The 14,373-nt window shown below is 43.6% G+C and overlaps 1 protein-coding gene across 1 annotated transcript in view; it reads right to left on the bottom strand.

Annotated features, from left to right (window-relative positions):
• Nucleotides 1–14,373, bottom strand: part of ACOXL (acyl-CoA oxidase like) — a 347,249-nt gene that overhangs the window by 320,247 nt on the left and 12,629 nt on the right. Inside the window, 1 exon segment of the mRNA XM_040496721.1 lies at nt 7,839–7,935. Within this exon segment, the coding sequence (XP_040352655.1) occupies nt 7,839–7,935 (97 nt within the window).

Here is a 14,373-nt window from a genome sequence, read left to right as displayed (position 1 = left end):
GAGTCTACTTCAGATTCTGTGTCTCCTTCTCTCTCTGCCCCTCCCCTGCTCATGTGTTCTCTCTCTCTCTCTCTCTCTCTCTCTCTCTCTCTCTCAAAAATAAATATTAAAAAAATTAAATTGGGTTTTTTGTCCTTTTATCATCGAGCGCTAGGAATTCTTTATGTAACATAGGTACAAATCCTTTGTATCTGGACATCCATTGCAGATATCTTTTCCTAGTCTGTGGATTGCCCTTTTATTCTCTTAATGATGGCTTTTGATGAAAAACAGTCTTCGATTTTGATAAAGACCGATTTATCAGTTTTTTCTTTGACATGTTTAGCATTTGGGGTGGGGGGGGTCCTCTCTAAGAAACCACTGCCCACCCTAGGTCCAAAGGACATTTCTCCTTTGTTCTTTTGCAAACTTTGTAATTTTAGAATTTATGTTTAGGTGTATAATACATCTCAAATTATTTTTGCGTGTACTATGAGATAGGGATCATGGTAAACTTTTTTCTACATATTTATCTACTTGTTCCAGCACCGTTAAAGAAAAGGCTTTTCTTTTCCCCTTGAATTGCCCTGGCAACATTGTTAAAAAAATCCATCGTCATATATGTATGGGCTTATTGCAGGATTCTCCATAATGTCCCATTAATCTACTTGTCTGTCCTTATACCAATACAACATCATCTTGAGTAGCTTTTTTTAAAAAAAATTTTTTTTTCAACGTTTTTTATTTATTTTTGGGACAGAGGGAGACAGAGCATGAATGGGGGAGGGGCAGAGAGAGAGGGAGACACAGAATCGGAAACAGGCTCCAGGCTCTGAACAATCAGCCCAGAGCCCGACGCGGGGCTCGAACTCAAGGACCGCGAGATCGTGACCTGGCTGAAGTCGGACGCTTAACCGACTGCGCCACCCAGGCGCCCCGAGTAGCTTTATAAGTCTTGAAATATGTAATGAAGCTTCTCCACAGGTGTCCTCTTTCAGGATTGCTTTCCTGATTACAGATCTTTTGCATTTCCGTATATGTTTTCTGAATCAACTGGTAAACTTTGATCAAGGCACTATACTATTTTAAAAATAAGCACCATGCGGTGCTGCCCCCGCCTCCCCCTTCCCCTACCTCCCACCCAACACTACGAAAACCCTCCAATGACTCCAGTTACTTTTGCAAGCAAATCCAACCTTCTGACCATGGCCTCCCCATCTGGCTCTTCTTATTCTCTGCTGGCTCCTTAGTCTCTGCTGATTCTCTGGGGGAGCCACACAGTAGGGTAGGGTGCTTGAGGAGAGTGCTGGGCGAATCCTGCGACAAAGGCCGTGGGTAACCATCGTACTTCTGTTCTCCCCAGGGGCCTTGACTACTCCAGGAAAGCCCGATGTCAGGAACAGTGAAAGGTGCCGTGCCCACGGCTCTAAGGATATTTATCTCTTTTCGCAACAACATCAGTGTAGTATTCTGACAGTTTAGGATTTTCCAGATTCTTGCGTTAAATTTAATGCCTCTTCTCTTCGCAGCACACGCTTCCTTACCAAATTCCTAGCTGCTTTGGAAATTTTGTGTTTGTCATTAATGTTATCACACAGCTTATCAGCATTGACGGCATGTAATGAGGAACGTGTCATACTGATGAACAGCTTAAAAGGCACGAGCTTACTTTCATGTTAATGCAAAGTCTTTTTATAGTTTATGTTAATTTTAGTGTAAAACAGTTTTCTACATGTTTGCAACACGAAAGATCATGTTGCCTGTGAAGAGAGACAGTTTTGCTTCTTTTCCAGTTTACCATGTTTGATTTTTTTTTTTTTACTGTTCCCAATCATTTTACTACTCACCATGTTTGATTTTTATCTGCAACGTCTACAACCATCTGACATATAAATTTACTTTTTGATTCTTTTATTGTCTGCCTCCTCCCAGGCTAAAATATAAGCTCCATAAAAACAAGGGATTTTGGTCTGCTTTGTTCACTGCCTCTTGAACAATGCCTGGCTCATAGTAGGTGTTCAATAAATAGTTATAAAACGAGTGAATCGCCTCACCTGCCACAGAGAAGGGACTTAGCAAATTACAGCAAGTAATAACTATTGTTATTTTAACATGATATTTCACCGTAAGAATAATAATTAAGCCCCCAAATAAGTTTTCATTGTGCCAAATTGTCTACAGTGCAATAAATAAAGAACACTGGGATTCCGGCTGCTCTGGAGTCCCTGGGTGGATCCCAACTCACTCCTGGCATCTTCTCTCAAGTAATTCCTGTGGCCATCATAGATGACAACTCACTTTAAATGCCAATCTACACAGAGGAACTTCTGTAAACAGGCCACTCTGTCTTGTCATCTCTGCTCAAATCCTCCACAGCATCCCTTGTGGCCAGGGCTGGCCTGGCCAGACTGCTGGCCAAGTGGCCAGGGTCCAAGTCTGTAAAGCTGGAGCTGGGACAGGGCCTCCTGCCAAAGGCAGCACACAAGACTGAGAGCCAGGGGCAGCCTGTCACAGCCCACTAGGAAAAGCCTGGGTTCCAGTACAAACAGAAGCCAGAGGGCCAAGGGCAGAGCTAAGGCTAGAGTGTTAGAGCCAAGAGCTCAAAGCAGGCCAAGAACCAGTACAGGGAAGGGGGTGGGGGGGCAGGGGTGTGTACTTGGTCATGGTCTGCAGGACCTATCAGGGCTGGCACTGGTGTCTATGGGCAGCAGGGCAGGCCTGAGTAGGATGGGCTGGTGTAAAGGGCCTGTGGCAGAGTAGACATCTTCACCTTCACGGCATATTCTCTAGTGAGCTCTTTCTCCACAACACACCTGTGGATTCTGCGTAACTTGCTGGGAAAGGCTACTCCTTTTCTCGGGGGTTAATTAAGAACGCAATCACTCTTCCCATTCCTAAATACCTTCTAAGGTGAGCTGACCTCAGAGTCTTACTCCATTTTAGATATGATCGCCCACCTGGTATTTCTTTAAAAACAAAGACAGGGGCGCCTGGGTGGCTCAGTCTATTGAGCGTCCGACTTCGGCTCAGGTCATCATCTCGCGGTCTGTGAGTTCGAGCCCCGCGTTGGGCTCTGTGCCGACAGCTGGAGCCTGGAGCCTGCTTCTGATTCTGTGTCTCCCTCTCTCTCTGCCCCTCCCCCGCTCACACTCTGTCTCTCTCTGTCTCAGAAATAAACATTTAAAAAAAAATTTTTTTAATAAAAAAAAAAAAACCCATCTTAAACCGAGACTAAAATTCTGACCGAAATAATAATTATACTATGATAAATACAAATATAAATCCACTAATCTCCTGCCAGTTCCCCTTCAAACTGATCTGAGAGTGGACTTCCTGAGACGACAGTGGATGGTTTTAGATCAGTGGTTCTCAAACTTTATGGTCTCTGGACCCCTTTACATTCTTAAAAATTATTGAGGATTCCAAAGAGCTTTTGTTTATGCAGGTTATGTCTATCAAGATACCATACTAGTAATGCAAACTGAGAGTTTAAAAATTTTTTATTCATTTAAAAATAATAATACTATACCCATTACATGTAACTGACATAATTCTTACGAGAAATCACCATAACTGGGACACCTGGGTGGCTCAGTCAACTGAACATCTGATTCTTGACTTCAACCCAGGTCATGATCTCGTGGTTCATGGGATAGAGCCCCCAGTCGAGCTCCACAGTGTGAGTGCTTGGGACTCCCTCTCCCTCTCTCTCTGCCCCTCCCCTGCTCGTACTCTCGGTCTCTCTCAAAACAAATAAACGTTTTTTTAAAAACCTTTAAAAAGGGGCGCCTGGGTGGCTCAGTCAGTTAAAGTCCTGACTTTTGGTTTCGGCTCAGGCCATGATGTCACGGTTCATGAGTTCAATCCCCACATTGGGCTCCATGCTGATGGTGTGGAGTCTGCTTGGGATTCTCTCTCTCTGCCCCTCCCCTGCACAATCTCTCTTTCTCTCTCTCAATCTCTAAATAAATAAAGTTAAAAAGAAAGAAAGAAAGAAAGAAAGAAAGAAAGAGAACATTAAAAAAATAAAGAACTCCCAAACCAAAAAAATCAGTGAGAAGAATGACGTTGTTTTATATTTTTACAAATTATTTTAGCATCTGGCTTAACTAAAGACAGCTAAACTCTCATATTTGCTTCTGCGCTCAGTCTGCTGCCATATGTTGTTTTGGTTGAAGGTTATGATGAAAATCTGGTGTCACACACATAGTTGGAAATCTACTTTTCAGGTAGTACCCTAAAAGGGTACTGGGTACCCCCAGGGGTCCTCAGACCATACTTCCAGAGCCACGGGTTTAAATAATAATGACGCTGCCATGCCCAACACCCATGTGGGTCATGGGGATGAGGACAAGCAGAACTCGGGATGAGAGAGAAGATGTTGGGGTGGGGGAGGCAACGCAGGCATGGAATGGGTACTCCGTTATTCAAATATCTGCCCTCACTCCTCACTCCTGTTAGCCAGGAACAGCTTGATCCCAACTGTCTTCCTCCTGGGGAAAGGAAACATTGGGACAGAGCATTCCTATAAGTCAGCCCTGAAACATGACTGGCAGAGACCAAATGCTGAATGGGAACAATTTGGGGTAGACAGCAGAGTCCTGGGAAAGAAGGATAAGAGAGCGGTACTCAAGCCAGGATACACACTGGACCACTTGGGAAATTTAAATACTGATTGATTGAGTGAAAGCCTGGACGGCAGGAGTTTGGAAAGTTCCCCCAGACAATTCTAATGTGCGGCCAGGGATAAGAACGGCCAGGTTTAAGTGGGCTCAAAAAGCAGACCAGCTGGGTTCAAATCTGTGTTCCACTCATTACATATACAACTTAGTAGATGTATAACCTCAGGCCAACTACCCGTCTTCAATTTACTCATCTGTAAACTGGAAACACCATTATGGATGTTGTGGATATTAAGTGAGATCATCCATTTAAAGTTCTTGGTGCTGTGACTGGCATTAAACACGTACTCAGTAAGTCTGAGCTGTCATTATTGGGTATGGTGATTTTGGTGCAGGCCGTCAGCCTCAGTCGAGCCCAGTTTCAGTGTTCCCATAAAGTAGATCTCCCGCCTAGGTCCTCTGTCTCCCCAGCTCTGGAAATACAGGGAGTCGGTGGCTTCCCCCACCCAGGATTTCCACAGGGGAAGAAGAGGACAGTTGGCTTAGGGCCACAAATGTGGCATCACCAGAAACAGGCACGTGAGAAGTCAGCGAGGTGCAACGATGTTCACACTGTGCGTGTGCTCACACACATGTGCGTATAACTCTGTAGTCAGACTCGGATATTGTTTTTTCCTTTTGAAATCATTAGGACATCTCAAATCTACTGCAGATGGCAGAGGGGAAAACACAGAGTGGAAACATTTTAATGGCTTATTCTTGGCCGGTGGCCTGTCCATAGAGACCTGGAACGAATGAGACTCACTCCTCATTTGTCCTCAAGAACATCATCATTACACATTCCACACAGCATTCTGCCTTGGAGCTCATCGGATCATCCACAAAAGTTAACAGCAACACGAAACGGGGGCCAGGGAAGGATGGAAAGACCTGGAAAGCTCTCTGAACAGGCAGTATAGCCATGACTCAATATTTTTATTAAGAGGCAGAATGAATCATGTAACACTCCTTCTAGAATTACTGGACGTGGACAGCTCCTCCAGCTGTTTACAGGGCAGAATTTGAGAGCCTTCAAAAATAGATGTGCCGCTGAGTTTCTGACATCCACCCAAAGAGATGAGCCTGCTGTGCTGATGACCGACTAGTTTAATTTCCTTCAGGTTCATTGGCTTTTGCGAATTCGCGCAGAGAAAAGCGCCAAATGGGCTGAAGCAAGTCACAGAAATGAACCAGAGGGATTGTCTGGGACCAATCCTGTGGCTCCTGGAGGAATAAACCTAATCAACCCGGACAGGGTTGTCCAGGCTGCCCAAGACCACGGAAGGAGCCACCGAAACAGCAAGATAATTGGATCCAGGGATCAACAGCTTCGGCAGGAGCAAGATTACACAGGCTAATCCTTCAGACTCAGTAGGATGAGCGGCAATTAGTAAACTTCATTAAGGGATCAACTGTCACATCCGGTCTTGAATACTGACATTGAGTGAGGCTATAGACATATTGGATTGATTAAGAGGAGACTGACCACGTGTCAAGATTTCACCTTCCATCTAGCCCCATGCCAGATGCACTGGAGACCAGACTCTCACTCATACAGTGGCTGAAATCGAAGAGGGTTGGGGTCTTTTGCTTTTTGTCTTTTTTCTTTGCCGGTTGTGTTCACAGCTCTGAACGTATGCTCAACTGAGAGGCAGTTTACTAGCTTAAAACCCACTTTGCCAAACTGCTTGGTATGAAATGATTTTTCAGGCTTTGCAAGCATGCTTCCCTCTGTTATGTGGGCATTTTCTTTCCAAATGCTGTCCTTCTAAGTGTGCCCTTGTCACCTCAGAGGTGGCTACAGTACTCCCAGAGGGGGTGCCAAAGCTCTACCTTTTGACCAGATGATCCTGGGTCTGTCCTTGCTCAGGACAGCCTACCACAGGGGGTGGCAGGGTGGTGATCTATTCACCTCAGGTCCCCCACTGGCTCTGATCCACATTTCACAGAAACAAGCCTTCGATGGCCTCCAGAATGGGGAAGACCTCCACCCCCTCAGTCCTCAGACTCCCCTCCACAGCTTGCACTGGGCAGGAAAGAGCCAGGCTCACTGCAGGATAGGTTCCTGAAGCTTATTCCTCATTCAAGCCCCTTTCCTAGGGTCTCACCAGGAGTTTTGTTTTGTTTTGTTTTGTTTTGTTTTGTTTGTTTTGTTTTGTTTAATGAAAGTGTTAGGTTTAAGGAAGCTATGGAGTTGAATGAAATGGATGGAAATCAATTTTTTTTAAGTTTATTTTTTGAGAGATAGTGCAAGCAGGGGGGAGGGGCAGAGAGAGAGGAAGACCAAGGATCCGAAGTGGGATCTTGCACAGCCAGTAGAGAGCCCCACTTGGGCTCAAACTCATGAACCGTGAGATCACAACCTGAGCCGAAGTCAGATCCTTAACCAACTGAGCCACCCAGGTGCCCCTGGAAATCAGTTTAAACTCGGCTAAAACATACAGCTCCTAATGTTCACTTCACGAAGGAGTTCTCTAATCACATATTCTTTATTTCCTTCTTTCTTTTTAATGAGGCTAAATTGACTAAAATAATTTCACTGAGTTTAGAATGGCAATGTTTAGACAAACAAGACTCATATATTTTGGACAAGTCTAACTGCTTTAAAAGTCTATCAAATTAGTTCATTGCATTTCTCAGATATTTGAATTTATGCCCCAAATTACATTTCTTTTGCAAACAAATATGTCATTACTTCTGCTGAGTCCCCAATTCCCTAGCCTGTGATCTTCAGAGACGTGAATGTGTGGGCCAAGGGAAGGAGATCAATTAGGTTATGAGGGAGTGGGGCAGGAAAAAAAAGGCTGAAAGGGCACCTGGGTGGCTCAGTTGTTTACATGTCTGACTTCCACTCAGGTCATGATTTCATGGATCGTGAATTCATGCCCGCACTGGGCTCTGTGCTGACAGCATGGAGCCTGCTTTGGATTTGCTGTCTCCCTCTCTCTCTGCCCCTTCCCACTCCCTCTCTCTCTCTCTCTCTCTCAAAAATAAATTAAAAAACATTAAAGAAAGAAAGAAAAAAGGGGCTGAAGAAGGCATTTCCCCATACCAATGACAGTTTTCCCTGGGACAAAATAAACGTCCTTCCACAAGTCACAGAAGCAAAAACAACAAAAATAAAAATATTTTTCTTTCTCTTTCTGTCTCTCTGTCTCACTCATATACACATCACAGCAAAATAACAATGAAACATACCTGTTCCTGAATTGCACGTTTTAACAGAGGTAGACCCATGACAAACTGCACTCTCTGAAATGTCAAAGCTCCCGTTTCATCCAGACTTAAATCATACCTGTGAAGAACAGATACAAAACGAGTGTTAAGGCACTGACTTGGTGACTCTGAGTAGAGCCTTTGGACCAAGGGATGTGACAGAGCAGACAGCTTTGTTACACCTCTTCCCTCTCTTACGTGATACTGCAGGTCAAAGGAGGCCAGCTATGTGTGTAACACAGACCATGTGTTCAATATAGTGGGGTACAAATGGAACGAAAGACAGAAGGATTTCCTGACAGGGTGACTTTAAAACAAGACTCCAGCATCCCCTCTTCAGGTGCAAAAGATTTTCATGTACCCAAAATGACTCAAGAGCAGCTACTAGGGAGAGGGGGGGAGAAGAGAGTGACCTGTGTGGTACAAGGGGTGGACTGTACTGGCCATGAGGACTGTCACTTAGAGTTTCCTTCAAGAGAACCCAGAGTCAGGAGCAGTTTCCAAACAAGCTCCAGCTGCCATACCTTGGAATTAATAGTGGCATTCACCCTAGGCTACTTTCCTCTTGCCTTCTCCTAGCTATGATTGAGTAGGGTAACGTTCTAGATCAAGGCCATTATTGCCCAACAGGCAACTTATGTCAGGAGACCCCCCTCTGACACTGGCCCACTGAGACTTTCTTATAACTGCACTGTGCCCTTCTCTCTCATTCCACAGTGTCAGCCCTGCCTGCTCACACTCTGAAGCTTCTCTCCACCTCCTCCAGCTCCCTTACATTATCTTTCACAGACCCCAACCCTCCCATAAGTCACCCACTCATCTAGTCCCATCCTGGCATTTGCTTCTCAACAAACCTAAACTGACACAGAGGGTGAGAGTCCACTCTTCCATCTAAAATGTTTAAATGCAAAGCATAACCTGAGCCTGGAAGAAACATCATTCAGGTTTGACCCTTGGCTCTGTGTGACCAACATCAAGTGACCTGGCTTCCTAGTACCTCCATCCTCTCATCTGGAAGATGGGAATGATAATTGCACATAACTCAGAGGATTGTCACCTCAAATGCTTATCCCAGTTCCCAGTGCTTGCATATATATATAGTAAGTGCTCAATAGTATTAACCTCCATTCATACCCTTAGTTACCACCCCAACCCCCCCCCACAAACTCTGTTAGATCCATTTTTACAGTCTCAGCACCGAACCCAAGGCTGGCCACACTATGCTCCATTAAACTTATTTTTTTCCTATAGTTTCATGACCAGATCCTGGAGACAGCGTTCCCATGTATGTCCCAAAAGGCATGCCAAATACATATACTATCCCTATATAAAGTTCATTCCTAACAAGAAATACAAACTGAATGGGTGCAGGGTCCAAGTCTTGAACTGTCTAGCCCTCTGGACCAGCACAGTGTCTCACATTTCCTAAATACCTGCTGGTTGATTGCCTCAGACCAAACAAGAACCAATCTGATTATCTTGACTTTCTCCCATCCATTCAGCTAGCAGGTAACAAAAAATTCAAGGGGACCCACCATTCATCCTGGAATGTAAAATAAATGCCAACACTCACCCCCCAGAATGCCAGATGGACACAGAAACTCCCCAACAGAAGAATCTTCTCTTTTTCTTTTTACGAGTCAGCTAGCAGACCTGATCTGAGAACCACTAGTGGGGATTTCAGTATACGCATTACTGCATTCAATCAACATTTTCCCTCAGGAGAACAGAAAACAAAAATTCCATTTTCAATGAAACTAGGAGTCAGGGAAAAAATCTCCAGATACTCACATAGAGGTAAAACCTGCTAATGCATCTGAATTGATGCAGGATTTGGGCAGGAGGAGGTGGAAAGGAGAACCACAGAAAGAGATATCACAGCAAAAGGGCCAAATGGTGGCAAATCTTAAAACACACTGGCAAAAATGCACTTCCTAATGTTAAGATGTACACACTGAGATGTATAACTTGGAGCTTTAATCTGGAAGAGCAAGATAAGGATGGCAATGAGCTAGCAGGTAAGAAGGCTCGCTGGTCCCTGAGCCAGGTTTAGGGTCAGGGCGGTGAGCAGAATCACAGGGACAGGCCATGTTTTAAAGAAGCAGTCTATCTCTGTGGCAGCAAGGAAGGGCAAAGGTTCTATGTTATGAAAAGGGACTACCCTGAACCACCATCCCAACTTCTGCTCCCCAACCCTGAAACCTCTTAGAATAACTAGGCCAGGGGTACCTGGGTGGTTGGTTAAGCGTCTGACTCTTGATTTCAGCTCAGGTCATGATCTCATGGTTTTGTGGGTTTGAGCCCATCGGGCTCTGCGCACTGACCATGTGGGGCCTGCTTGGGATTCTCCCTCTCTCCCTCTCTCTCTGCCCCTCCCCTACTCGTGTTCTCTCTGTCTCTCTCAAAATAAATAAATAAACTTTAAAAAAGATAAAAGCAAAGCAAAGAGCAAAAATGAACTACTGGGACCTCATCAAAATAAAAAGCTTCTACACAGTGAAGGAAACAATGAACAAAACTAAAAGGCAACCAACAGAATGGGAGAAGATATTTGCAAATGACATGTCAGATAAAGGGTTAGTATCCAAAATCTATAAAGAGCTTATCAAACTCAACACCCAAAAAACAAATAATCCAGTGAAGAAATGGGCTAAAGACATGAATACACACTTCTCCAAGAAGACATCCAGATGGCCAACCGACACATGAAAAAATGCTCAACATCACTCATCATCAGGGGAATACAAATCAAAACGACAACGAGATACCACCTCACACCTATCAGAATGGCTAACATTAACAACTCAGGCAACAATAGATGTTGGCAAGGATGCAGAGAAAGAGGATCTCTTTTGCATTGTTGGTGGCAATGCAAGCTGGTGCAGCCACTCTAGAAAACAGTATGGAGGGTCCTCAAAAAACTAAAAATAGAACTACCCCACGACCCAGCAATTGCACTACTAGACATTTATCCATGGGATACAGGTGTGCTGTTTCGAAGGGACACATGCACCCCCATGTTTATAGCAGCACTATCAACAATAGCCAACGTATGGAAAGAGCCCAAATGTCCATCCATGGATGAATGGATAAAGAAGAGGTGGTATATATAGACAATGGAGTATTACTCGGCAATCAAAAAGAATGAAATCTTGCCATTTGCAACTACGTGGCTGGAACTGGAGGGTATTATGCTAAGTGAAATTAGTCAGAGAAAGACAAAAATCATATGACTTCACTCCTATGAGGACTTTAAGAGACAAAACAGATGAACATAATGGAAGGGAAACAAAAATAATATACAAACAGGGAGGGGGACAAAACAGAAGAGACTCATAAATATGGAGAACAAACTGAGGGTTACGGGAGGGGTTGTGGGAGGGGAGATGGGCTAAATGGGGAAGGGGCATTAAGGAAACTACTCCTGAAATCATTGTTGCACTATATGCTAACTTGGATGTAAATTTTAAAAAAACAAATAAATAAATAAAATAAGAAAAGCAAAGCAAAGCAAAGCAAAGAAAAGGTCAGGCCAGCAATCATCCAATAGTATCCAAGTAATCCAATTACAACTAATAAAAAGATACTAGCATAGAATTGATACAATGATCCTATAAGAAAAGTGGAGAAAAACAGCAGCAAATCCATTAACAAGGCAAAACACTACCAGAAAAAAGGTCTGGTCAAAAAATTGTGACCAAATATTATCTGTATGTTAGTGGAACCAGTGGTGTAATAAAGCCAGCTTAAATCAGTTCATGGGATGCAACTGTTAGATGTTAAAGAATTTTTGTGAACTGGTTTTTAAACACAGCCATTATTAACCTATATGAAGTTACACTTCAATAAATTACATTTATAAATAAAGGCAATAAAGACTCAAACTCATCACTTCCATAATTATTTTGTCATATTTTACTATCATCTATGAGCTTCGGGTTATTTATGTCTATTGGTGGAAATTCTACATAATGGAGGCCTTCCGGTTCTGCCAGCATGAAATAGCCCCATTCTTTCACCCAGATTCTCCCTCTTACAAAGGAAAAAACCCGTGAACCGTACGCAATAAACAAACATAGGAAGATTCTGATAGGTGCAAAGAAGGCAGGCCACCTGGGGGGCATTCAGGGCTTGAGGAATGGCATGTCGGGATTCTCTGAGTCTCCTTATTGCTTCCCGTCTATGCTGCACAAGATGCTTTACAATCTTCTAACCCAGAATTTCCAGCAGGCAGAGACAAAAAATACTCCAAGAAAAGCCTGCTCTCCCTAGCTGAAGGATGTGAAAAGGGTCTAGAGTTGCTGGGCAAATATTAGACTATCTTTAGGAACGCAGGCGGGGGAAGGAAGCCACTGGCAGTGTGGGTGTGCAGTGGGGTTCATGGGCATCAGCGAGGACAGACCTTCAGAGCACACAGAGCACAGGGAGCTTGCAAAACCGTGGGCTCGGCAGAAGTCCAGCCTTAGCCTGATTCGATGGGACAGGCTGGAGTATAAACGGCACCACGGAGTTGTCCCATCCTGTCATTCAATCACGGGCAGAAAGCATAACCTCAGGCATTTCCTGGGACAGTAACTCCCATGAGTCCAGGACAATTCCCCGGAAGTTCAGCTGTGAGTTGATATCAGTCAACACTGACAGTAGCTACGAGATAAGTATACGGGTTTGGTGAAGGGATCAGGGTAGGGTGTTAACAGCAGTTGCTGAGCAGCTGACTAAAGAAGTTAGAAAAAAAAAATTGAACTAAAAGAAAGGAGAAAAAATAAATTATTAAAGGAAAAGTAGAAAAGCAATCAGTTAGAAAACAGAAAAAGTAATAACTAATAAATCCAAAATCTGGGCTCTGAAAAAAACCGTTCAGAGGTTGTTAAACATTACTCCGGCAGTATTAGCCAATGCAATTTGACAAGGGAAAGAAATTTGAGAAATGAAAATTTGAAAGAAACAGATAAAACTATGTACAGGTGATACACGTGTTTGATTGACTCTTTTAATGGCCCCTTTGCCAGATCTCCTCTGATCCCTGCGCTTTGACACTGCAGTTCTCCTAAAGAGGCAGAGTATACTTCCTCACCCCTTGAATCTGGGCTTGGCCATGTGATTTGCTTTGGTCATTAAGATATTGGTAGACTTGAGAAAAGCAAAGACTTGGGGCGCCTGGGTGGCTCAGTCGGTTAGGCATCCGACTTCAGCTCAGGTCCTCATCTCATGGTTTGTGAGTTCGAGCCCCACGTCGGGCTCTGTGCTAAGAGCTCAGAGTCTGGAGCCTGCTTTGGATTCTGTGTCTCATTCTCTCTCTGCCCCTCCCCCACTTGTGCTCTGTCTCTCTCTGTCTCTCAGAAACAAAGAAATTTTTTTAAAAAGAAAGAAAAGCCTTAAAAAAGAGCTACTCCATTTCTCTTCCTCCCTTGCTCCTGTGCAATCCCATGGGAATATGCTTGAGCTAATCTAAGAACATACCATGGCTAGCTTGCCATGTGGAGGCAAGGTATAAACTGAGAGACATGTGAAGAAGAGCCTGGTTGTCTCATCCAAGGCCACTCTAGATCAGCTTACCTCCAGCAACCCCCAAACTGGAAGAGCCTAGGCAGCTTAGCCAGTTAAGCATATGACTCTTGACTGTGGCTCAGGTCATGATTTCACGATTGGTGAGACCAAGCCCCTCAGTGGGGTCCACACTAACAGTGAGGAGCCTGATCGGGATTCTCTCTCTCCCTCTCTCTCTCTCTCTGCCCGTCCCCAGCTTGCATGTACTCTCTTTCTGTCTCTCTCAAAATAAATGAATAAAAACTTAAAAAAAAAAAAAAGAAAACTGATAAACGTGACTACATAATAACAAAAACTTTTGTATGGCAAAACACTGTAACAATAGTCCAAAGACAAAGGACAAAATGCAACAAGATATTTATTACTGATGTCATTGCAAAGGGCCAGTCTCCCTAATTAAAGGGCTCCTATATAACTCATTAAAAACAGACCAACAAGTAGGCAAAGTATTTGAACAGATGGCCCACAGAATAAGGAATACAAATGACACAAATATATTTTTAACTCTCTGCTGTCATATGCAATACAAGTTAACTACACTGAAATATCCATTTTTACCTATGATGTGAACAAATCTGGACAGTCTGGTAGCACCCTGTGTTGATAAGGTTATGGAGACCAGATGCCCTTATGTGCTAGCCTAGGGGAGGCAGGGAGGGAAGTATAAATCGGTACGATTTATATGTACAGCAATTAGACATTATTTATCAAAACTACAAGTGTATCCACTTTTTGACTCAGCAATTCCCCTTCCGGAAACTTATCCTTTGGATTTCGTTACACATGTGAGGAGTAAGTTATAGAATCACATAAGCTATGGATCCTCTTTTTTAATAAACTCCAGTATTTATTCATTATAAACTCTGTAATCAAAGAAGAAGAAGAAGAAGAAGAAGAAGAAGAAGAAGAAGAGAGAAGAGAAGAGAAAAGAAAAGAAAAGAAAAGAAAAGAAAAGAAAAGAAAAGAAAAG

The sequence above is a fragment of the Herpailurus yagouaroundi genome, unplaced genomic scaffold (genome assembly GCF_014898765.1).
Source record: "Herpailurus yagouaroundi ecotype Mexico unplaced genomic scaffold, PumYag 188, whole genome shotgun sequence".
NCBI classification, from domain to species: Eukaryota; Metazoa; Chordata; class Mammalia; order Carnivora; family Felidae; genus Herpailurus; species Herpailurus yagouaroundi.
The sequence above is the reverse complement of the archived record's forward strand: the minus strand, read 5'-3'. Positions and strand labels throughout refer to the sequence as shown.